The sequence below is a fragment of the Phyllosticta capitalensis genome (genome assembly GCF_038381095.1).
Source record: "Phyllosticta capitalensis strain CBS 128856 chromosome Unknown BKA78scaffold_4, whole genome shotgun sequence".
NCBI classification, from domain to species: domain Eukaryota; kingdom Fungi; phylum Ascomycota; class Dothideomycetes; order Botryosphaeriales; family Phyllostictaceae; genus Phyllosticta; species Phyllosticta capitalensis.
This window is the reverse complement of record NW_027117442.1, coordinates 2,558,074-2,578,910: the sequence shown is the minus strand read 5'-3', so window position 1 is coordinate 2,578,910 and position 20,837 is coordinate 2,558,074. Positions and strand designations below refer to the sequence as shown.

Below are 20,837 nucleotides of genomic sequence, written 5' to 3'. Positions count from 1 at the left end.
GCTGCTGGTCACCCACGCAACTACTAATCGGCCGCAAGGTAGCTTATCTATGGAAGAGCGGACGGGGTTCCGAGTTTTCTACCTGCTATGGTCGTACGTTAGAGCACATGTCACAAATCAAAATATATTCTCAAAAGAAAGCTGGGTAGATTGAGGAAGCTTGAGAGGGAGATCTGGGGGTCTCGTTTTTGAGGCAGAGGATTGGTACCGGGGAAGGGCCGGCAGGCGAGGGTTGGGGCTGAGGGTTGATCAATGGGTGGGTTGTGTGTTGTGGTGGTTGGGGAGATTGAGGACGAAGAGGTCGTTCCTATCGCGCAAACGAGCGGATTGACTGGGCACATCACATCGCATCCCTTCCAGCTTTCTCAAGAAACTCCATTCAGTCAAGTCCATTCCGTGGCATGACATCGCCGGTCAGAAGGCCTTTTCCGCGCAGTGAAGTCGAGATGGCTTAGTGATGTTGCTTCAAATTCTGCCCCCGAGGCTAGCTAGCTGTTTGTGGTCTGCCATGTTGCAAGGCCGGGGTTGGAATCATGGCGGTAAGAGAGGACCACTTCATTTGGAGGGAGATTGTGAATCCAGCAGCAGCAAAAAGGTTGATGAGAGAGAGTCGCGACTCCAGGTCAACACAGCAGACTAATTCCAATCGTCCAATTGCGCTGCTACTCGCGTCAACTTTGACAGCTACGTTGAACTTCAGCAGACACAGACCTTCCGAACACGAAACAAGAAGAATCACAACTTCTTCACCCCACAGCAAGAGAAGCACAAGCAGCAATGACGAACCGACCTCGCAGAACATACCCGAAAGGGCAATGGACGGAGCGGCCGCAGCCGTCGGGGCTAACCAACCTGAGGGGCTCACCGGACGGCAGATTTGCGCCGAGGACCCGGGGGAACGCCGGGGACGGGGACCTTCGGGCGGTGCAATTCGGATGGTTTGGTCCTGAAGCCGAGTGCGCGACATTTTTTTTGCACAATTCACGAGGCGTGTGATGGGGTGACCTATGAAGGGATGGACGGGGAGACGGCGACGTGACCAGGACCACGCAGGGGGGAGAAGGGGAACAAGAAGACGGAGAGGAAGGGGAAAGCGCTATTGGCGCCTTGTTTCGATAGTGAGCGATTGTTTTGCCCTGCTTTGTTTGAGGAGCGAGCGCAATTATCGATCGTCGTGTCCGGGTAGCTGGGTGGGAAAAAAGGGCGGACGAAGCAAAACAATGGACGAGAGCCCGAGTGGTTGCGGCGGGCCCGTCTGCTCCCGCCGCAGCTCGACGGAACCGGGCACAACTGGCAATAGTCGCGCGCGATGCTTCCGTACGACAAATGTAAAAAATCAGACAGTGTTTGGAGACGACTTTGCGGCCGTCGGTTTAGAGAGTTCCGACTCCTTTGTCTGTGCGATGCTGCGAGATGGCGGAGGAGGTGTTTTTTGGCTGGCGTCGTTCCGGTTGGCTGGATGGGCTACATGGCCGGTATGGCTAGCTTACCAGCCCATGATTATGCGACGGCCGAGGAAGCGTGACGATGACACTGACAGGCCGCTTACGTACCTGTCTTCCAAAGTTTTCCGGCGTCGTCAGTCGTCGAGAACGCCGTTACGGATTGCGCGGCGAAGGGGAGAGAACCAGAAATCCCTCGCCCGCTATCCGTTGTTTCCACCCACGGATGAGACGGCCAGCGTTCGGTTGAGTCGGGAGGGCAGCGCGTGTTTTGGTGGTTTCGAGTTTTTGTTCACGTTCGCGTTCCATGCGACTCGGCGAAGGTTGGTTTGGCATGCATGACCCCAGATTGATTGACAATCGGCACCGGTACCGGCATCCGTCCTTCGTCGGGTATGTCTCGGGCTGCGTCTGGCATCAGCCCTGTCGCCATGATGCAGAGCAGAAAAAAATTCGATGGAACAGACGGGAGGTAATCTCGACTGTCATGCGACTGATTGGAGGAGAGGGTTGCGATTTTTTCGCGTCTGCGCCGCCACGATGCGACATTTGGTTGGTTAGATCAATTGTATACGATGCGTCAGAGTGTGCAACTATTGCTTGAGGGCCATGTGGAGGTTGGGATCGCTGCTCCGGCGCCTCGCGCCTCACGCCCTGCGCCTGGTGACTGTGGTGGCTGTCAGGCGAGGACGTTTAAAAATGAGGATAGGAGAGGTATGCATGTCGTCGGTGGAGGCCGGTCAAGGGCGACTTGAGCATTTTGAAGAAATTGGCTAGACCGGTGTCAACAGCATTGCAAACTCGAACATTATGCAGCAGCCCCAGCCCGGCCACAGGAAATAAACGCCGTAAATACGGTTCTGGCGGTGTTGTAGCCCTCGAGCCCTGGTGCGTGCCCTGCATACCGCCAGCCAACGGTGGGTGCTGCGCCCTGAACAGCCTGACAGTCTGGAGCCTTGGAGTCACAGATGCATATTGTTGCATATGGCCCGGGGTCGAAATAACGATGACTGCCGGGACTCACAGCCATGCCGACGAAGCCGCTGAGGGCGCAGGGGATGGACCAACGGTCCGTTGTTTGTTGCGTTGACACGCCTCCAACTGAGGTCAGCGCTTGCTTACCTGATGACTGAGGTTTGCGCGCGCGCTTTTGACCGTTCGCGGCAGCGCCAGCCCCTCCAACAGACATGGTCCTCCCCAACTGCAGCTCCCACGCCTTGGCCTTGCGCAAACGGTTTTCTCTCCATGGTGGAGAGCAGAGTGTGTGAACAAAAAAACCACAGTCGTCATGATTCGGGCCGGGTGGATGATTCATGGGCGACTGGCACGGCCACATAGTCAAGCCTCTTGGAAAAATGGCAATGGTGCAGTCGCTGACGTGTGTGCGCGTCGAGCCCATCGCTTGGGCCCGGAAACCTGGCGGCGCCGCCCCAGTCTTGGTTGCGAGGAGCAGGGTACCAAGTTTCGTACGGCACCAGCAAACACTTTTTTCTAGAGAGAGAGAAAAAAAGAGAACCAGGGCAGCGTACCCCTGCCGCCCGGCTGACTCCATCGCTCCTGCCTGACCATATGCATCCATAATACATAAACCCACGCCCACCTACCTCACCACCACACTACCACGCACGCTTTCCGAAACCAGCCTCTCTCCCATTCCCGGCAATCATTCAAAATCCCAGGCGGCCCTCCTGCCTCTCTCCCTTCACTCATCCTTCATCCTCACCACCAACTGCCAAAATGGGTAACCCATCAGACGTTACTCTTCGCTTACCTCCCCACATTCAAAAGCAGCTCGCCAACATGGCTTGCTCTCCACCACCGCGGACGCCCTCAGGAGCACCTCCAAGTTCGCAGTACCATGCCGCTTTGGCCAGTCAATATCGGCAGCGCATCCAGGGCATCATGAAGGCAGACCTTTCGGCCTTCATCACGGCCGACGACGTCACCGACGCAGAATCAACAGGACCCCTGCCAAGCAAACGTCACGACACCCCCTCAGCAGAAGTTGAAGACCAATTGCCCCCTTACTCGGAAGAGGATCCTGATGTCAACACTGCCGCCTGCACCATTACCGTCAAGGAGCTCTCATCAATGGACACGCCGACTCCCACATCCGACAACAGCGACAACACCTTTTTCGCCTTGGTCACAACCACGACTCACGAGAGCACCCACAGCCGTCCCCACACGGACATGATCACCCGCATCACCTCGCATTTTTCAACCTGCTCCTCGGAGAATGAAGAGGCCGACGCGATCCAGCCCGCAGTCGCGTCCCCCGCCGAGAGCGACGAGCTGTATGACGGTCCGCCGGCTTCGCTGCACTTTGCGCCGCCAAAATTGATGCGCGCGCCCGCTTTGCAAGCCAAGCCGCGCTCCTGCAAGACGAAGCACTCGCATTCTGCGCCGCCGTGCCCGCGCAGCCCGAGCAAGGTGCGCCGCATCGTCGAGCGCTTCACGTCGAAAAAAGAGGATACGGCGGCCAAGGACAAGCGCCGCCGCGCGCGCCAGGCCGTGGTGTGAAGGCCGCCCCGAAACCAAAAACAAGCCAGCATGCTTGCCTCACTCTCCGCTTTGGCCGCAGAAATTTGTTTCGCACCAAACAGCCCCGCCGGGCGTCTGGGGGAATGATTCCAGACTCCAGAACGCCCCCGCCCCGTCGATATCCGCATTTACCCCGGTTTGTGGTGTTGAGCGAGTTGCGAGAGGAGGCAGTGCATTCCGTGTTCCTTCTCTGGCTTCTCCGCGCTGCGCCCGCGCCCGCAGTTTGACAGCTGCAGCCTAGGCTTGACGGATACTCGGCGCATTCGCAAGCCGCGGATGCGGACGGGCGGGAGGGACCATCATGTGCATGCACAACCAACGTGATCGCACACTGGACCGAACGAAAAACATTCGACACACCGGCCTCGCCGACCACCGCAGCGCCCGCCGGCGTTCCCACTCGCCGACTTGCGTGGACGGAACTCGAAGCTTCAGACACCCGACTGGTGGACATGCCGTCATCGCATCGACCGTTGGTTGGAGTGTTTTTTCTCCACACACGACTCGCAAGAGGATTTCCATGGCGTTCCTGGGCGCAGCACCCAGAGTGGCTGATGACGGGGGCGGAAAGAGCGGGAATGCCGCAACCCCCAACCCTCCCACCAGCGCCCAGCCGTGGCGCCGTGGCTGGAGTCGTCACTGACCTGGGGCTTAGCTCTTGGGCTTCTGTTCTCGCCCCCCTTCTTCCCCTTTAAACCTTGAGTGTTTGAGAGAAGAGGTACGCGATTTGCCTGCCTCATTGGGGCAGGTTGAAGTCAAAAAGTAAATGTTTGGATGAAGAGGTAGTTGGTCGCGATCGATCCGATCGCTCGCTACCGGTCTCTTGCTGCCGATGCGACAGTCGGCGACGTACGAATTTTTACGATGATTACGAAAACGGCGACGATGGACTGGGATGGTAGATGGTTGGATGGATACACGCATGGGCATGGCAAGAGGGCTTGGTACTTGATTTCTGCCATCTTTTGCTCTTTCCTTTGTCGATCGACTCGAGATACCCAAGACTTACCTCCTACACGGATGGAATCATACGTAGCTACATACCTATCCGAAAGCCAAAAATATCTTCAAACCCAACAGTACTTGCTTGCTCTCTTCCTCCTGCGCGCCTCTCCTGCTCGTCCAATCGCAACATGCAACCGCACACGCTCACCGACATGCCCGACAACCAACACCACTCCTTCCAACAGCCAACATCAAGGGGCCAAACAACAACAACCAGTGAAAAATCCCTGCCCCTCACCCCAGCCGTTTTTCCCTTTCCCGGCGCCCGCGCACATCATCCGTCCAGCCAGCGGGAGCGTTCCGCGTTCCGCGGCCTCTATCCATGCAGCCGGCCCAAAGGGGAAATGTCGGCTAATTCCGCACAACTTCAAACGTCGCAGCGGCCTAGAGTTGGGGATTAGGTTGCCGTGCGTGGTGGCAGATGGCGGATGATGAGGCAGGTCGATTTTTTTTTCTTTCTTTCTTCGCGCTGCGATTTTTGCCATTCTTTCTTCAACTTTTCTTGTCCCCCCTCCCCTTTGCTTTCAGCAGACTTGTGCTGAAGAGAGGATTTGGAAAAAAAGGAGGAGGGGCTTTGGAGAGGTTGCGGGCTTGCTTGCTTGCTTGGCCGATGGATGGACGTCGCGTTGGATCAGAGACGCACGCACGCACGCGACTACTGCTGCGAGTGCATCATCGCTCGCCAAGGCAGGATATCTTGATGCGTCTTTTTGACTGATGCAGCAGACTGGTCGGCCCATGCAGGCATTGACATTGACTGCTGCCATCCCCAATGTGGCAGGACTGACAGGCAGCCAGACGGGAAGCGAACTACTAGCACTAGATGACGGGGGCACATCCCTTGCGATTTGCATCGACACGAGGCACTCGTGGAGTCTTCTCGACGCTGCAAGTGTAGTCGTCATTCCCATCTTCTGGAGATGTAAATGCACATTGCAAATTTCCTACATACACCCACACTCGCCATGTGGTTCCACATCACACCACACGCCGTGCGGCATCTGCTAATGCGGCATCGCACTTCCTTCCGCTCCTTTCTCCTGCACTCCCCGGATCCACCGTATGCCACTTGATTCCTTGTCAATCTCTCCTCGCCAATCGTATGTCCAGCCGTTAATCGTATCTCGTTGGAAGAAGTCATCAAACATCAAACATCGAACAAGAGATTGAGAAGATGGGGGGAGAAGAAGTAGATGAAAATTGAGAGAGCAAATTTTTTTTTGGACACCATTCCAGGTCGTTCCGTTCCAGACCACGCTATGCAAGAGCAAAAGAAGGAGCAAACTAGTGCCGCAAAGAAAGGTGGCAGGCAGGGAAGTAGAGGTGTGAGAAAGCGGTAGAAAGCAGACTAGGGGATGATGGATGCTGCTGGATAATGTTGAAAGAACAAGGAAACCAGATCGGCCAGCCATCGGAAGAAGAAAACTACCTAATCGCTGGTGGATGGGCAGGTGATGGATGATGGATATGTAGCCCGCCTCGAAATGTCTCTCTTGAAGGAGCACGGGGGCAGCTAAGTTGTAAGATGCAAGCGCAAGAGGAGGCAAAGGAAGGGGCGACTAGGCCAATGAAGCGCAAAAGGGGAAGCAGCAGGAGTCGCCGACATCCTGCGCACCGCACTGCGACAAGCCGGCAAAATGCCAATATGCCAATCGACTCAAGGGAAGAATGAGAGAAAGGATAAAGGCATCGCATGGTATCCAGGTCGCATCATCCAAAAAGCTCGCCCTCATCCAATCGAACCAAGCACCTCACAAGAAATGCTCGTCCGTCACATCCTCCACGCTCGCGCTGTGGCTCCTTCCCTTCTCCCGCCTCGCCTTCTTAACGCCGGAATCGCCCCTGCTGTGGCCACCGTACGTGCGCCCGTGGTACTTTCTACGAAACAGCTCGCTGCCGCCGAGACCACCAGCTGCAGCGCCCAACACCGTGCCCACGTTTGTGCCTGGGGCAATGGCTTCGCCAAGCAATCCACCTGCAATTGCGCCAACTGTTCCCGCTGCTGCAGTGCGGTGGTGGGCGTCAAAGTCGCGCGCGCCGTCGAAGCCTGTGACTTCGTGGATGCGCTCGCTGATGCTGTTGCGGTGCGAGCCGTTGATAGACCCGGTACGCGATCCCGTGCGCGACCCCTGACGCGAGCAGGCGGCGGACGTGGCAGCAGTGCGCGAATTGGCTGGGTGATATGGTGACCGGAAGCGCGGGTCCGTGTTGACGGCGATCGAGTGTCGGCGGCGACCCTCATTTTTAGTGCGCGAGTGGCTACCGTGGCCGCCGTGTGCGCTGCCATGGTAGTCTGGAGCGTTGTTGGACCCGCTGTGAATGGAGTCGTGGCGCGAGACGGGTTGGGACGGTGGTTGATATGGATTGTAATTTGGAAGATAGGGGGAGCTACTTTGAGGCGGGTATGCGGGATTGTGCTGATAGAATTGAGGAGTGCTGCCTGGTGGATGGTTGGACTTGTACGGAGAGCCCGGAACACCTGCCGTTGCTGTTCCCGCTGGAATAGTATGAAGATTGCTGTGAGGTATGTAGGGTTGATGCATGCCGCGAGAGTCGACAGAAGATGCACGAGAGGAACGCGAGCCTGGTGGTGGAGGAGGAAAGCTTGTACCATAGTAGCCGCCAGCGTTCTGATCCCCGTTAGCGACACTGTTGCGTGTGGCGGGAGAGCTTCTTCTGACCTGCTGCATCGAAGTGGGAGTGCCTTGCATCTGGTTCTGCGGCGTCGCATTTGGCGGTGTCACCGTCTTGCCTGGCAGTGTCTGTCCCTGAGCACTGATTGAATGGCCACTGGGGTTCGCACTGTGAGTCATGGGACTCGTTGACTGGCTTCCGTTGGGCGTCGCATGCATGGGAGGTAGGTTCAGTTGGCCGTGTCCATATTCTGCCGGATTGTAGGGCTTTGCCTGGGTGTACGGAGCCGGATTGTGAGGCTGGGGCTGCGCGTAGACTCCGTCGGCAGCAGAAAAGGGCGGCTGTGGATGTCCATAAGGCGGAAGAGGAGGCGGCATGAAGTGAGCCCGGTATGGCTCCGCACCTTCAGAATGCGACCTAGGATCGAAGTCGGGCGGAACATCCTCGTCGGCGTACCTCTCGTAGGACCTCATGCGTTCATGGTGGCTGCGTCTCCTTTCGCGCTCCCTGCCGCGGTGAGCTCTTTCATCGCTTTCTTCACTGTTTCTTTCCTTGCGGCGGCGACGGTGCTCGCGCTCAAATTCATCGCCAGAGGTGTAGTAGTCGGAAGAATAGTAGTCGTCATCTTCGTCCGAGTATGAGGGCGAGCGACGCCTGCGACCACGACCCTCGCTCTGGCTGCGAATCTTCTTTTCTCTCTTCCTGCGCTTCAGCTCCTTCTCTTCTTTGCGTTTGAAGTATCCGCCGGGGATTGCCTCGAAGAGCTTGTCGGGAATTCTGTCAGCGCCATAGGAGAGCGCTTTGAAGGCCAGGGTGGCCATTTTTCCGTCGATGAAAGACACTTTGGCGGCGGATTTGGGGGCGGAGGGACCCCCAGCTTTATACGATGATGTAAGAGAATGGTGGCTAGATTGAGGCGCTGGTGGCAGGGATGCAGGATTCCGAGTGGTAGCGATGTGAGGGTAAGGATTGATGGAGGTGAGAAGAAGGGTGGGTCCTTGCAGGCAGTCGACCAGTCAGCAGCAAAAGAGATGTGAAGTCAAGAGGTGTAGATGCAGATTGGGGGGCCTGTCAAGCACGAGGATAGGTTGGCAAAAAGTATCGACGGCGCAGAGGGTCTCCCCGGCTGGCGAATCCCACTTTGGCAGGTAGATAAGCGGACCACTGGCCAACTCAAGGTGCAGCAAACAACCCGTTAGCCTGGAAACCGGCCACCGTCAGGCGCCGCTTTGACGTCATGCCGCACCTTCTTCCAACCTCACCTCGTCTCCCAAAGCATTTCTTCATCCCCAAGACCCCTTCGGCCGCCCCTCGCTGACCGACCTCTCAGCCATCCTCGCCGTCGCACAGAAGCCTCAGAACCAGCCAGTTTTCCACGTTCGACTCCTCAGCTCGTCCACCACGACAATCACCACGGCCGAAGGCGCCTTATGCCGCACCAACGCCCGCAGTGCCACCCGACAATGGTCGCGTGCTAGCCCGCCCGGCCGCCGTTGGTCTAACCGTCTGCGCCGCATTCTCGGAGAGCCTTGCCTCGTCCAAGGACTCCAATCCATACCAACAACCCCCAAAATCCCACGTCTCCACAAATCCGGTTTCTGTTTTGCTCGGTCAACTCTCCCTATACCTGGTCCAATCCCGGGGGGACGCGTACCTACCTTGTCATCCCACTAGTCTGATTCGACCGTCTCCCCTTAATGTTACCTATTATGTTGCTCAAGCCATTCCAGCGATTCAGACTGCTACCGTGTTAGATTGCCAAATCGAAAGCAATGTTGTGGGCACGTAGGATCCACGTCAACGTGGCGTGGAGCGGGTGCGCCCGGCATGCTGGCACGTTGGATCCCTCAAAAGCTTCCTCGGCATGATGGATGTAGTACAGGAGGACGTGTCACTTTGCTGCGCGCAGCAGCTCGAGCTGAATCCTGCCGTAGCATACGACGTTTGAAGGTAATTGTAGTCCATGATCTCATTGTTATGGGCTCCTATTCTAAGAGTACCCATGGACACGATTCCATCACCCGCATTCCAGTCCCGTCTGCTTGTTTGGTTTCCGAGGCTGCGTGCCCGTGTCGCCTCCATGCTTGGTGACGAAACCACTGCGAGCGAGTAAACAGGAGACAGATTACAGTGTGGCCTCTCAGAATTCTTGCTTTGTGATGCGACGCCCGTGCCATCGTGGTGGAAATGTGTCATTGTGGCCGTCGGAATGGCTCGCATCGTTCATGTTCCACAGAAACGTGCCTTGAAACTGCCATGCCGAAAGGAAAAAGGGAAAGCAAATACCGTAATGAAAATCCGACGTCAATCCATTCCTTGCGTCGCTCAATCGTCATCAATGACGATGACGACAGCTCCACTGCCCTGCACCTCGCCTCCGACCTCGTCCCCAGCCTCAGTCTCATCTGGATTGAGACTCAGGGTGCGCATCATGCCACGCGCACGAATCGAGGGGTCTGGAGCTGGGGAAGTCGAGACTGCGTGAAAGTCGCTTCCAGTCTGCAACGTGGAACTGCCCACGGTGCCACCGTTGACTTCATCGTCATTGTAAACGGTGACGTATTGAATTTCCGAATTGACGTCTTCCGTCGACGTCAAAGGCAGGCCCTCGTTGGGCGTGACATAGCGAGACTCTTCCCTAGACACCGTTCCGCTCCTCTGATCGAAGACACGCCTCGCGACTGCTCCACTGAAGCGACGTTCACCTCCTTCCTCAGAAGTGACGTCTTCTGAGCCGGCACCACTGCCCTCGCATGGTGCGCTCAGGGCCCTTCTGTACCTCATGCTGATGCTGGAGCGGGACGGGGTGTCTAACGGGGAAGTGAAGTTCCCATTGTCTGTCGCGGCAAATTTGTGGCCGTATTTCTCATCCGTCGAGGTGATGTAGAAAATTTCAGGCATTGGTGCCTCGTCATCTTCGTCATAGGCGCCGTCTGCCAGGACTAGATCTCGCTCGGGCTCGTCGTCGATGACAATCACTTGTCCGACGTCGCCGGGAGGAAGGTTGTCGCCGGGGCCAACGGTGATCGACGTGTCTCTTTGCCGCATGTCATGGGAGGCGGGCGTCATCGCAACAATCGGAGGAAAAATTGGGTTGTTCATTGCGTCCTCGACAGATTGTATCACTGTTATGTCGGCAGCCTCTGGCAATCGCTCAACTTCGATGGGAATAATGTCGGGACTATCAAGCCGACGTCGAGTCGCCCTGTCTTGGTCCACGCGCTTGAGAACCTCACGACATTCTCTGATAATCTTCTGATAGACCATGGGTGGCACAGCGTTGCCTATCTGACGTCTCATGTCGGCGCGATTGCCCGTGAACTCGTGGTTCAACGGAAAGCCCTGTAGACAAGCCAATTCTCTGATAGTGTATTTGCGTTTTCCGTCCCAATGATACACATCAGATTCATTGTTCGTTAGCAGCGTGCGCTTGCTATGCAGATCGGGATCTCGTGGCGGCTCTTCATGCAGGAGCTTAAGATCTGGGTCTTCCGGATTGTGTTGAGTCGTCCCTTGAGGGATGTTGTCTGCCGCCGCTCGCAGGCTTGTAAATTGCTGAAGACCTTTTTCATACGTTTCCCTCTCCGGTGGTCCGTGAGTAAACCGAGGGAATGGCGGGAGAGGCACACCGGGGGCCGATGCAATCATGAAGAGACGTGGACGCGGCTGCGTACAGCCATATGCCAGGCAACGAATCACAGCCCAGCGGACAGAATAGCCTTGCTTGTGAACACCACTGAGCATAGAATAGAACCATCCAATGTGCTTGTTGTGGGTCAGGCCGTTCGTCTCTTCCATTGTGGCAATTCGAGGCCGAACCTGCTGCACGAGTGGTCCGACAGAGAAGATCGCCGCCGAGTTCTTTTCGTCATTTTTCCCGGCCGTAGTGTGCGCTGGAGAGAAGAACTGACAGGGTGGCGACAAGTGAAGAATATCGACGTGGGGTAGTACTTCGATCTCGTTCTCCGGTTTTCCCTCAGCGACGTAGTCCTGGGCGTTCTTCTCACAGACTTCCGCGTTGACAAAGTTCTTTCGAAAAGCTTCACAAGCCAATTTGTCGTTATCAACGCCAAATATGACCTTCAGGCCAGCCATCTTTGCTCCACAGCTTGCGCCGCCGGCTCCGCAAAATACGTCGCCAAATGTGTGCCTTCTCATGTCTTCATCATATGCCAGCTCAATCTCGCCTTTGCGCTCGACATCGCGCTTTCGCTTCAACGGCGAGGTCGGTCCAATTGGAGAAGATGGCATTTGCTGAGCATCAACGGACGGGGCTGAAGGTCCTTTGAGAAGTCCATTGCCGTCGTCGGCTTCGTAAAGTGTAAGACGGCGCAGCTCATTTTGGCATTGTCTTTGTGAGCCCTTCAGGTCCATTCCCTGTTCGTATGTTTGAATAAAAATGGTTCGGCAAACCAAGACCTCTCCGTCGAAAATCTGCTGCTTGCACTTGTAGTACTTCTCGATGTCTGGGGTTTCCCTGTTGATGGAAATGCTTTCTCGCCAGCTCAGTTCCGGAAATGGTCTGTCTGTGACGATGAGGCGGCGCTTCTTGACGAACAGATTGACCGGAATCTCGTGGAGACCTTGCTCCACGTACGGTCGCTCGTCGATTTGACCAGAGTAAATCCGAGCGTGGAGGCAGACTTCGTTGAGCGTAAGAGTCAGTAGAGGGGCGATAAATTGGTGCCTTCTGAAGCGAAGACCGCGCAGCCTAATCTCGCCCGTTTTGGCATTCCTCAATATGTGGAACACTCTGAGGAAGTCATTACGGCTACTGTCAGCTGACACAAACTCGATGGTGTCTCCAATGGTGATGCGCGAGCCCCTCGGACCAAGCTCTTGCTTCTTCTCCTCGACAGTCGTACTATCGATGTACTGCCACGGATGTTGTGGCGGTTGGTTCCGTAGTTTGATCGGCCGCTTCTTTGAAACGATTGGCTCTATGATCTCGACCTCGTGGTCTGAATCGTCGGAGTCGTCAATGATGAGGACTTCCCCAAAGTTGTTTGCTTCCTCAAAGTGTTCGAGGTCAATGATGTCGGCGATCTGATATTCATCGTCCATCAAGGTGATGGGATCGTCGACTGAAAGGCCTCGCTGAGAGGGCATGGTGTCCTCGGGGGTATCACAGTCTTGCTGAGATTGAAGTTCAGTCAGCTTTGGTGTAGCATAGAGGTTGAAGGTGAAGTGTTACTTACAAGACACGATGCAGACTGAAGGCAGAATGTATGTGGCCGGCTTGCCAGCCAAGTGGGTTGCACGTAGAAGTGAAGCTTTACCAGATGTCAGCCCCAGTGAATCATGAGTGGAGAGAAAGACGGTTCAGCTTACCAAACTGAGCGACGACCAGACTTCAAACAGATAGCTTTGCCTTTCAGGTGGGTCTGACAGCAGAGCCTGGAGAAAAGAGGTTCGTCAGCTCAAGTTCTTTCAGAGGCTTCAAGATAAGTGCCAACTTACAGAGCGGAGAGCCTGAAGTCAGGCAGAGGCGCGAGTGCAGAGCTCCGTGATGTGCGTAACACTTTGACGGGGGAGTAGCTGGAGAAAAGAGAGAAACAGTGGAAGAGAGCACGGTAGAGCTCGAAGTGGGTGGAGAGGTGTGGGAGGTGATGGTCTGGGAGAGGTGATGGAGAGTTTTGTTGATGTCCCGCGCGGGTCCAGGCAACGGTTCGCGCAAGCCCGGGCAGGTCCTGTCGGAAAGAGTACTATGGAGCCGTAACGAGTGAGAATGAATGATCGGAAGGTTCTTCGAAAAGTAGAGGTCTTTGTTTGCCCAAACAGCTGCTTTGAAGACAGTGCCTCATGGATGCACGGAAAGGAGGTACAAACGCGGGTTCCTGCAGCAAACACTGCAGCCAGATGCCCCAAACCTATTGGAAAGCACACGAGCTTTCCATGAGGGTGGGGTTGTGTCAGGAAACAATGTCCGATGTTCCATTTTGAGGTGTGCGTATCTAGCCGGGGAGGTTCTCGAATTAAGCTTTCGAAGACCACGAGTCGCCCGTGACCATTGTGAGCAACCAGAAGACTCCTACTGATTGTGACGGAGTATTATCAGTGCCTGAGACTTATGAGACTACGGATTAACGGCCTGGAATAGTCAAAATGGCATTTCTGCTAGACTGTGCGAAGAGGTTGATCCAAAAGGCAAATTTGAATAGGTTGCCATCCGGCTACCACGGCACAGTTTCAAGCTTATTTTGATGTGAGAAGCTCACCAGGAAACTATTCGGCACCTATAAGAAAATATTTCATCGGTCACTACTTTCATTTAAAGACTTGAACTACACAACTCTTACAGTGCACATATGGTATGTAGAGCTTCTCAAGGCGGACGCGCAGGGGCAAAGTTCGGGTCAGACTGAAGCTGAGAAAAAGGTCATTGTGATCAGATCATCATGGATGGATTTTGCAGTTGGTGATGGAGCACTTTTGGAGGTTCTTTACGACGAGCCCCGCCAAGGCCAGCATCCTAGGGAGCGGTCGTCCCAGGTTACGAGCTGCGACTTGCCCAGGGCGCCTAGCTCCAGTCTCCCATCCACTTCGAGCTCTCAGGAGTGTGTCGGCGCGTTGCATCCAAGAGTGGAGGTTACGGTAACCGGACGTGGGCAGGACGGTGTCAGCATCGTGTGCCTTGGTCGAAGCAGAGACGCGCCGCGTGACGCGCGGGATCGCGTGGAAGGCAGAGCAGCGAATGACGAGAGCGGTTGAGACTGGGGATGGAGTCGAGGGGGCCCGTCGGCGGTTCTTGAGCGAATGACGGGGACGATGATGTGGGTGTGTGGGTTGGAGAGCGGCGCAACGGCGGGGAGCACGCGACGTTGAGGTACCGGCACCGGCGCCCGAGATTTCACTTTGAGCCGGACTTGGACCGACACGTCTTAAACTTTTTTCTCACTTGCTGGGAGCTCCTCCGCTTCCAAAGTTTCAAAATGCCATCGTACAGCTCCATCGTTTCTTGGCCCCAGTCGCCCGTACCATTTTGGTCTCCGTCGCGACCACGACTCTGGTCCTCAGACATCGTCACCTCTTCGCCTGGTTGATTCCAAGTGTGCCGCCGTCCTTTGCCAACCCTCAACCTGCATTAGACGACCTTCAAAGAACCCGCCGTAAGCGCGCCCGCAAACTGTCCCTCCCAATCATCACTCCAGTCACCAGGATGAGCTAGTGTTTTTTTCATAGATGTTAGACTTCCGAGCTCCAAGCTGCGGAGAAACCACTTTCTGACCTCATTGCATTATCAAATCTGCTTGGCCGCCTATCTACAAGAACTCTGCTGATAGCCGCTTCTCTCAGACATCAACAACCATGTGTGGCATCATCGCCGTTATCCACGCGGATCCTGCGTCCACCTCCGCCGCCGTTGAGATTCACGACGCCCTGTATCTGCTCCAGCACAGAGGCCAGGATGCTTGCGGAATAGCCACCTGCGCCTCTGGTGGCCGCTTCTACCAGTGCAAGGGCAATGGCATGGCCTCCAAGGTCTTCCACGACGGCTCCAGAGTCGCAGATCTCCCCGGTTTCATGGGTCTCGGTCACCTCAGATACCCCACGGCCGGCAGCAGCGCCAACTCGGAAGCCCAGCCCTTCTACGTAAACAGCCCATATGGAATCAGCTTGACCCACAATGGCAACCTCATCAACGCTCCCGAGCTCAAGCGCATCCTCGACCAGGAGGCTCACCGTCACATCAACACGGAGAGTGACAGCGAGCTGATGCTGAACATTTTTGCCAACGAGCTCAACGAGACCGGCAAGGCCCGTATCAACGCCGAGGACTGCTTCAATGCTTTGGGCAGGATGTACAAGAAGTGCGTTGGCGGCTGGGCATGTACCGCCATGCTTGCTGGCTTTGGCCTTATTGGTTTCCGTGACCCCCATGGCATCCGCCCAATGGTCATTGGCGAGAAGCCCTCTGATACCGGCCACGGCACTGACTACATGATGGCTTCCGAGTCCGTCGCCCTCACTCAGTGCGGCTACAAGACCTTCAGAGACATCTTGCCCGGTGAGGCGGTCATCATCGAAAAGGGCAAGGGCCCCGTTTTCCGCCAGGTCCACCCTCAACTCGGCTACACCCCTGACATTTTCGAGTATGTCTACTTTGCTCGTCCCGATACCATCATGGACGGCATCGACGTGGACGAGAGCCGTCGCAACATGGGATACAAGCTTGCCGAGACGATCCGCAAGGAGCTGGGCCCCGAAGGCCTTGCTGATGTTGACTGCGTCATGCCCATCCCGGAGACTGCCGTGACAGCTGCCCTCTGCGTTGCCGAGGCCCTTGGAAAGCCCTACAAGCAAGGCTTTGTTAAGAACCGCTACATCTTCCGCACGTTCATCATGCCCACCCAGAAGCTCCGTCAAAAGGGTGTCCGGGCGAAGTTGAACGCGAAGCCTGCAGACTTCAAGGGCAAGAATGTTTTGCTCGTCGATGACAGCATCGTCAGAGGAACGACGAGTCGCGAGATTGTTCTCATGGCCAGAGAAGCTGGTGCTAAGAAGGTTCTCTTCACGAGCTGCGCGCCCCCTATCACGTATGTACCCCAACCACGTGACAAAAACTTTGCTAACTTTGTGATAGCAACGCCCACATTTACGGTATTGATCTTGCATCATCATCAGAGCTCATTGCTCACGACCGCACCACTGAAGAAATCTCGCAAAAGATTGGCGCAGACGCTGTCATCTACCAGAGCCTCGCCGACTTGGAGGCCGCTTGCGCTGCGCTCTCTCCGCGCGACCAGGCGAAGCAAAAGTTTGAGGTCGGTGTCTTCTGCGGCAAGTACGTCACTCCTGTCGACAAGGAGTACTTTGAGCACCTCGAGCGGGTCCGTGGTGAGAGCAAGAAGCTCAAGCTCATGGAGAGCGCCCGGCAAGCCATCCTCCAAGGCGAGGCCACCGAGAGCCAATTCCGCTTGGCTGCCAAGGGCGCCCAAGTCGACAAGCACGGCAATGTCATTCCCCTTGATGGTGAAGTCAGCAATGGCACCAACGGCGTCGCTGGAACCAATGGCAACGCGGTTGAGCGTCCAGAGACTTTTGAGAGAAAGGGTACGGACGACTCGCAAGTGCGGGTCAAGGAGACTCAGGACATGAGTCTGCACAACATCAATGACCATGCTTGAAAGACTGTTGAGCGCAGATGATTTTATGGGTGGATAACGTGGATTTCACGGGCGCAAAGGGTTATGGGTTGGGACATTTGCATGACATTTCGGGCTCGCAATATCCAAATGGCATTCGTGGACTGGTGCTGTGGGTTGCAAGCTCATTCATTCATACTAGCTAGCATCAACGAGAGCAGACGCTCGGAGAAATGAAAAGTTGTCAAAGAGTCAGCCATCGCAGTCTACCAACTGCTCTTCTAAGACGGTGTTGCCTTGTAAATTGCTCCGACTAGATAGACGCCCCTAGAAAAGCCAAGGCCAAAACAGGCCACACGCCAGTCGAGTGAAGCAAGAAAGCACTACGGTCCTAAATCCGTCCAGAATATTCCATCGACTTGAAGTGGAAGGCCCCACGCTTTCTCCAGACTGAACGCGACCCAGACGCGTATCCCTAAACCACGTTCAAGTCTTCGATGATCCATGGACAACCGCGCCCATCTTGAAACAACAGAGACCTCAATCGACCTGTGAAAAAGACATCCACTTTCGCCGACCTCAAATTCAGCATCTGTGAAACGAAAACCCAGGCTTCGTCCAAAACTACCCCGCCATCACAACCCCGCGCTCGCATCACCAACGCGAAACACAAGCCTCTACAATGACGACACCCTCCGAACCCACAACCACCTTCTCAGTCGACGACGCCAGCGCTGACGCCTCAACCCTCCCGACAACCCCCATCCCCTTCAACTTCATCCTCCCCGTCCCGGCGTCCGCTCCCGCACGCGTTCTTACGCACACGCATCCCGTGCCGACGGTCCTCCTCGTCGCGTCGCCGCCGCCCGAGCTCACCGACCTCTTCGTCGGCACAATCAGCTCCGCGCTCGAAGAATGGCACAATGAGGCGCTCAGGGAGGCACCGGGCGAGTGCGAGGTGTGTGGCAAGGCGAAGGAGGACGTGCTCATGACGCCGGTTAGCTTTCTGGGCGAGGGCGACGACATCAAAGCTACTGCGCCTGGGACAGAGAAGGAGGACGAGGACGAGCACATTGACGGCGTTGTGGGCGTGCCAGAAGCAGACGACACCACCACGTCCACGTCGCATCAACCACCGCCGCAGAAGCGCATCGACGTCCTCATCACGCCCATCTGCAGCCGCTCCTCCTGCGCCGCCCTCGCACGCGCAAAACTCCGCCGCGTCGTCGAAGGCCAAACACAACCCTCCGCCCCCACGTCCTCTACCTCCCCCTCCGACCCCTCGCAGCAGCCGCTCGAGAGCCTCTTCACGCCACAAGATGCCCAAGCCATCGACAACCTGGCAGAGGCAGCGCAGAGCTTCCGCCGCCTGCCAGGCCCTGAGGATGTGAGGTGTGCGGTTTGCGGCAAGACCAAGGACACGAAGAAGTGTGCGGCTTGTGGAAGGGTGCGCTATTGTGGGAGGGAGTGTCAGAGGTTGGATTGGAGGGCTGGGCATAAGAGGGTCTGTGGGGTTGGCATCGTTTCTGCGCGTGGTGGGGAGGAGTAGAGAAAGGAGTTACGAGGCGTTGAGGAGCATTGGCTATTCGCATTGGGACGACAAGATGAGCGAGAGGAGTAAGGCGTCAGACTGGTCGTTTCTACCAAAAGCCTTCACGGGCCTCAAGTTGCAGCAGCGTTGCGCTGGAATGTGGGATTCCACAAACGTCCCGTCATGAGCACCAACCAACCAACCCATCACGGCATTACGACCTACCGCCCCGGGAAGCTGGTATAGATAGCGACTCGCACCCTTTTAAACTCGCACTCAAAATCCGAGTGATCTACCGTACCTGCAGAGCAGCCACTATATTGGAAAAGTGGACCAGGCAACTCCTGCCGTCCAGCGCGGCTAAGAGTCGTACTTGCTGCATGTCGGTCTTTGTAGGCTGCGTGTTGCAACGAATTGATGAGACTGGGACAGGGCAGGGCAGGGGGCTTGTGATGACCAACGAGACTACGCGAGGACGAATACCGTATGTAGGCATAGTCAAAAGAATCAACGAATGAAATACCCAAATCCACGCCCGCACCACCGTGCTCTGCAGAAGCAGATGCTCTATCGAAAAGAAGATATATCGAATGCCGCGCGTCTCCCAAAGCGCCTAAATCATCTGACCCCCATCTGTGCAAACCACGCGGTCATCACGACAAGACGACGCAAGCAAGCTTGTGACGGCTCAAGAGGCCGGCTTGGAGCGAAATACGGGGTCTTCGCTACGGCAGACGTGCAGATACGGACACAGCGATGTCTTGGGGGTGGGAAGTACGGGGACGCCTTGAAGTGGAAGTTTTCTGGAAGACTGCTCGACCGATTGCTGATGCTCGTAGGGAGAGACATGGCCAACCGTTTGCCTGGCTTGCTTGTTCGCGAGTGACGAGTGACGAGTGACGCCTGTTGTAGAGAACGCGGTGGAAGAAGTTTCCGGTGGATGGGTAGAATTATTGAATGCTTCCTCTCGTGGGGCTAGCCTTGCACGGACACTGAAAGAGCTCCTTTTTTCTTGTTTCTTGCTTCTCTAAACTGTGCGTTGACCAATTCCAACGATCAAGTACAGACCATGAGCAGATTTCTGTATCTGATCACATCTCGTTGCAGTTGCTATTTGCTTCTCCAACCCCGGTCGGAGTGACAACAGCAGTGAACACTGTCAGCGTAAGACCATAGCCAGTTGGATCATCATTACAGCGACTCGGAGCATCGGTACCGCGAAACCCCCTATCCGTATCTCGCTCTCTACAGATGTACTTCCCTGCCTTGTCTCTCCCTGCCCTGCCCTACCCGAGCGCTAGCAAGCAGACACGAGCCAACGCAGCACAGAGACGAGCCAACGCAGCACAGAGACGCCGCCAAAAGTAAAGGAAATGAGACATTCGATACTCGACTCGTTTGCTCAGTGGGGTAATGCTCTAACCGCGTAAGGGCATTTGTAGCTTTAGACGTCTCGCAAAGAAGTTTACTGAGCGAGTCTAAGCGCGTTGGCGCTTCTGGACCGTATGGTCAAGCCGAATGGGGTTTGGGCACGATAGGGGGAAAAGGGAGAAGAAGCTTTGGGCAACACGAGCAGGTGCGCGTGTCACGAGTGGCAGGAGGGGAATTGGGACACGGAGAGATGGAAATCTTCCTGCTTGCATGCGTGAACAAGGCGTGGCAGATCTGCATGCAACATGAGCAGACCTGGAGAAAGAGAAGGAGGGGACTCCGGCAGCTTGCGTGATTGGTCCGGCTGATGACAGTGGGAGGGCCCGAGATGCGAGCGGCTTTCTCCTGCTGGCGGGATGCGGGATGATGCGAGAAGACGTGTTTTTGAGGCGGCATTTCGGGCAGTTGCTTTGTTCTCAGGGTCGCTTTCGTGGATAAGCATAAGATCTGGGGCTATTTTGAGAACGGCTCTTTTGGTGGGTCGTGTTCTCTGTGACGTTGGAAAGGACATCGTGACATTGGAAGCTTTCTAGAAGGTCGTTAATCGCGATGGATCTCATCGACGAGCTGAGAGATACGGGTGCGATGGTCTTCGAGATGCTTGGCAACGCAGACCGGAACAAGCCATGCAAGCGCAGCGTGGTCTAGAGGAAGGTGTCTAGGCAATCTATCGAAGCCAGCGTAGAATCATGGAAGGTTTCTCGAGTCAATCCTCCCAGCAAAGTGATTGGTCGAAAGAGGCGACTTCAACGCGTGGGAATGCTAGGGTTTAGGCTATACTTAGGTGGGCGTGACATCTGTCTCGAGCTTCACTGACAGGCGAGCCCCAGAACAACCTTCTTGTCCCCATGAAAAGGGGTGCTCCAAACGTTTGCGGGGGGCAATCAGCGTTTGAGGGCAAACTTCCGCTGGCCATGGTAAGCTCATGGAAAATGCCTAACTCCAGACGCCTTTTCCTGATCCGTCCAGTCCTCTGGTGAGGACATCGGCATCTGCGGAAAGCCAAGTCCCTGGCGGACACGACGGCCAAGCTGTCAACGCTTCCGCCCGAGCCGGATGGTGTTTGGCAAGGAAAGAGAGTCCGGACGGGCGCTGTCAACGGCAGAACGGCGTGGGTCGTGGGTGGCGCGGAGTGGCGCTTCCCGGCAAATCTGGGGTCATGCT

General features: G+C 55.9%; 8 protein-coding genes across 8 annotated transcripts; 5 read left to right on the top strand and 3 right to left on the bottom strand.

Annotated features, from left to right (window-relative positions):
• Positions 1-674: 674 nt before the first annotated feature.
• Positions 675-1,901, top strand: BKA78DRAFT_124989 (uncharacterized protein). Its single transcript, XM_066882502.1, has one exon. It carries the CDS (start codon positions 1,008-1,010, stop codon positions 1,782-1,784), a length of 777 nt encoding a protein of 258 aa, XP_066745875.1. The 5' UTR covers positions 675-1,007; the 3' UTR covers positions 1,785-1,901.
• Positions 1,902-2,250: 349 nt separating this feature from the next.
• BKA78DRAFT_343177 (uncharacterized protein) lies at positions 2,251-3,019 on the bottom strand (the record flags this gene model as incomplete). The annotated part of the gene is made up of 1 exon (XM_066890415.1): positions 2,251-3,019. Exon 1 carries the CDS (start codon positions 2,992-2,994, stop codon positions 2,251-2,253), a length of 744 nt encoding a protein of 247 aa, XP_066745874.1. The 5' UTR covers positions 2,995-3,019.
• Positions 3,020-3,179: 160 nt separating this feature from the next.
• Positions 3,180-3,965, top strand: BKA78DRAFT_352283 (uncharacterized protein; the record flags this gene model as incomplete). Its single annotated transcript, XM_066891326.1, has 1 exon — positions 3,180-3,965. One exon carries the CDS (start codon positions 3,180-3,182, stop codon positions 3,963-3,965), a length of 786 nt encoding a protein of 261 aa, XP_066745873.1.
• A 774-nt stretch (positions 3,966-4,739) lies between these two features.
• BKA78DRAFT_124942 (uncharacterized protein) lies at positions 4,740-5,534 on the top strand. Its single transcript, XM_066882500.1, has one exon. The coding sequence runs from the start codon at positions 4,851-4,853 to the stop codon at positions 5,421-5,423; it is 573 nt and encodes a 190-aa protein (XP_066745872.1). The 5' UTR covers positions 4,740-4,850; the 3' UTR covers positions 5,424-5,534.
• Positions 5,535-6,742: 1,208 nt separating this feature from the next.
• Positions 6,743-8,446, bottom strand: BKA78DRAFT_352282 (uncharacterized protein; the record flags this gene model as incomplete). The annotated part of the gene is made up of 2 exons (XM_066891325.1): positions 6,743-7,621; positions 7,673-8,446. 2 exons carry the CDS (start codon positions 8,444-8,446, stop codon positions 6,743-6,745), a joined length of 1,653 nt encoding a protein of 550 aa, XP_066745871.1.
• Positions 8,447-9,833: 1,387 nt separating this feature from the next.
• Positions 9,834-12,967, bottom strand: BKA78DRAFT_124967 (S-adenosyl-L-methionine-dependent methyltransferase). The gene is made up of 3 exons (XM_066882501.1): positions 12,957-12,967; positions 12,824-12,898; positions 9,834-12,761 (listed from the first exon to the last, which is right to left on the bottom strand). Exon 3 carries the CDS (start codon positions 12,732-12,734, stop codon positions 9,951-9,953), a length of 2,784 nt encoding a protein of 927 aa, XP_066745870.1. The 5' UTR covers positions 12,735-12,761; positions 12,824-12,898; positions 12,957-12,967; the 3' UTR covers positions 9,834-9,950.
• Positions 12,968-14,933: 1,966 nt separating this feature from the next.
• BKA78DRAFT_352280 (amidophosphoribosyltransferase) lies at positions 14,934-16,753 on the top strand (the record flags this gene model as incomplete). The annotated part of the gene is made up of 2 exons (XM_066891324.1): positions 14,934-16,162; positions 16,210-16,753. 2 exons carry the CDS (start codon positions 14,934-14,936, stop codon positions 16,751-16,753), a joined length of 1,773 nt encoding a protein of 590 aa, XP_066745869.1.
• Positions 16,754-17,185: 432 nt separating this feature from the next.
• Positions 17,186-18,362, top strand: BKA78DRAFT_124919 (uncharacterized protein). Its single transcript, XM_066882498.1, has one exon. It carries the CDS (start codon positions 17,394-17,396, stop codon positions 18,258-18,260), a length of 867 nt encoding a protein of 288 aa, XP_066745868.1. The 5' UTR covers positions 17,186-17,393; the 3' UTR covers positions 18,261-18,362.
• Positions 18,363-20,837: the final 2,475 nt, after the last annotated feature.

Bases quoted from the DNA above. Each gene is read 5' to 3' on its own strand.
- BKA78DRAFT_124989 (XM_066882502.1), top strand. From the start codon at position 1,008: ATGAAGGGATGGACGGGGAGACGGCGACGTGACCAGGACCACGCAGGG.
- BKA78DRAFT_124919 (XM_066882498.1), top strand. From the start codon at position 17,394: ATGACGACACCCTCCGAACCCACAACCACCTTCTCAGTCGACGACGCC.
- BKA78DRAFT_124967 (XM_066882501.1), bottom strand. From the start codon at position 12,734: ATGCCCTCTCAGCGAGGCCTTTCAGTCGACGATCCCATCACCTTGATG.
- BKA78DRAFT_124942 (XM_066882500.1), top strand. From the start codon at position 4,851: ATGATTACGAAAACGGCGACGATGGACTGGGATGGTAGATGGTTGGAT.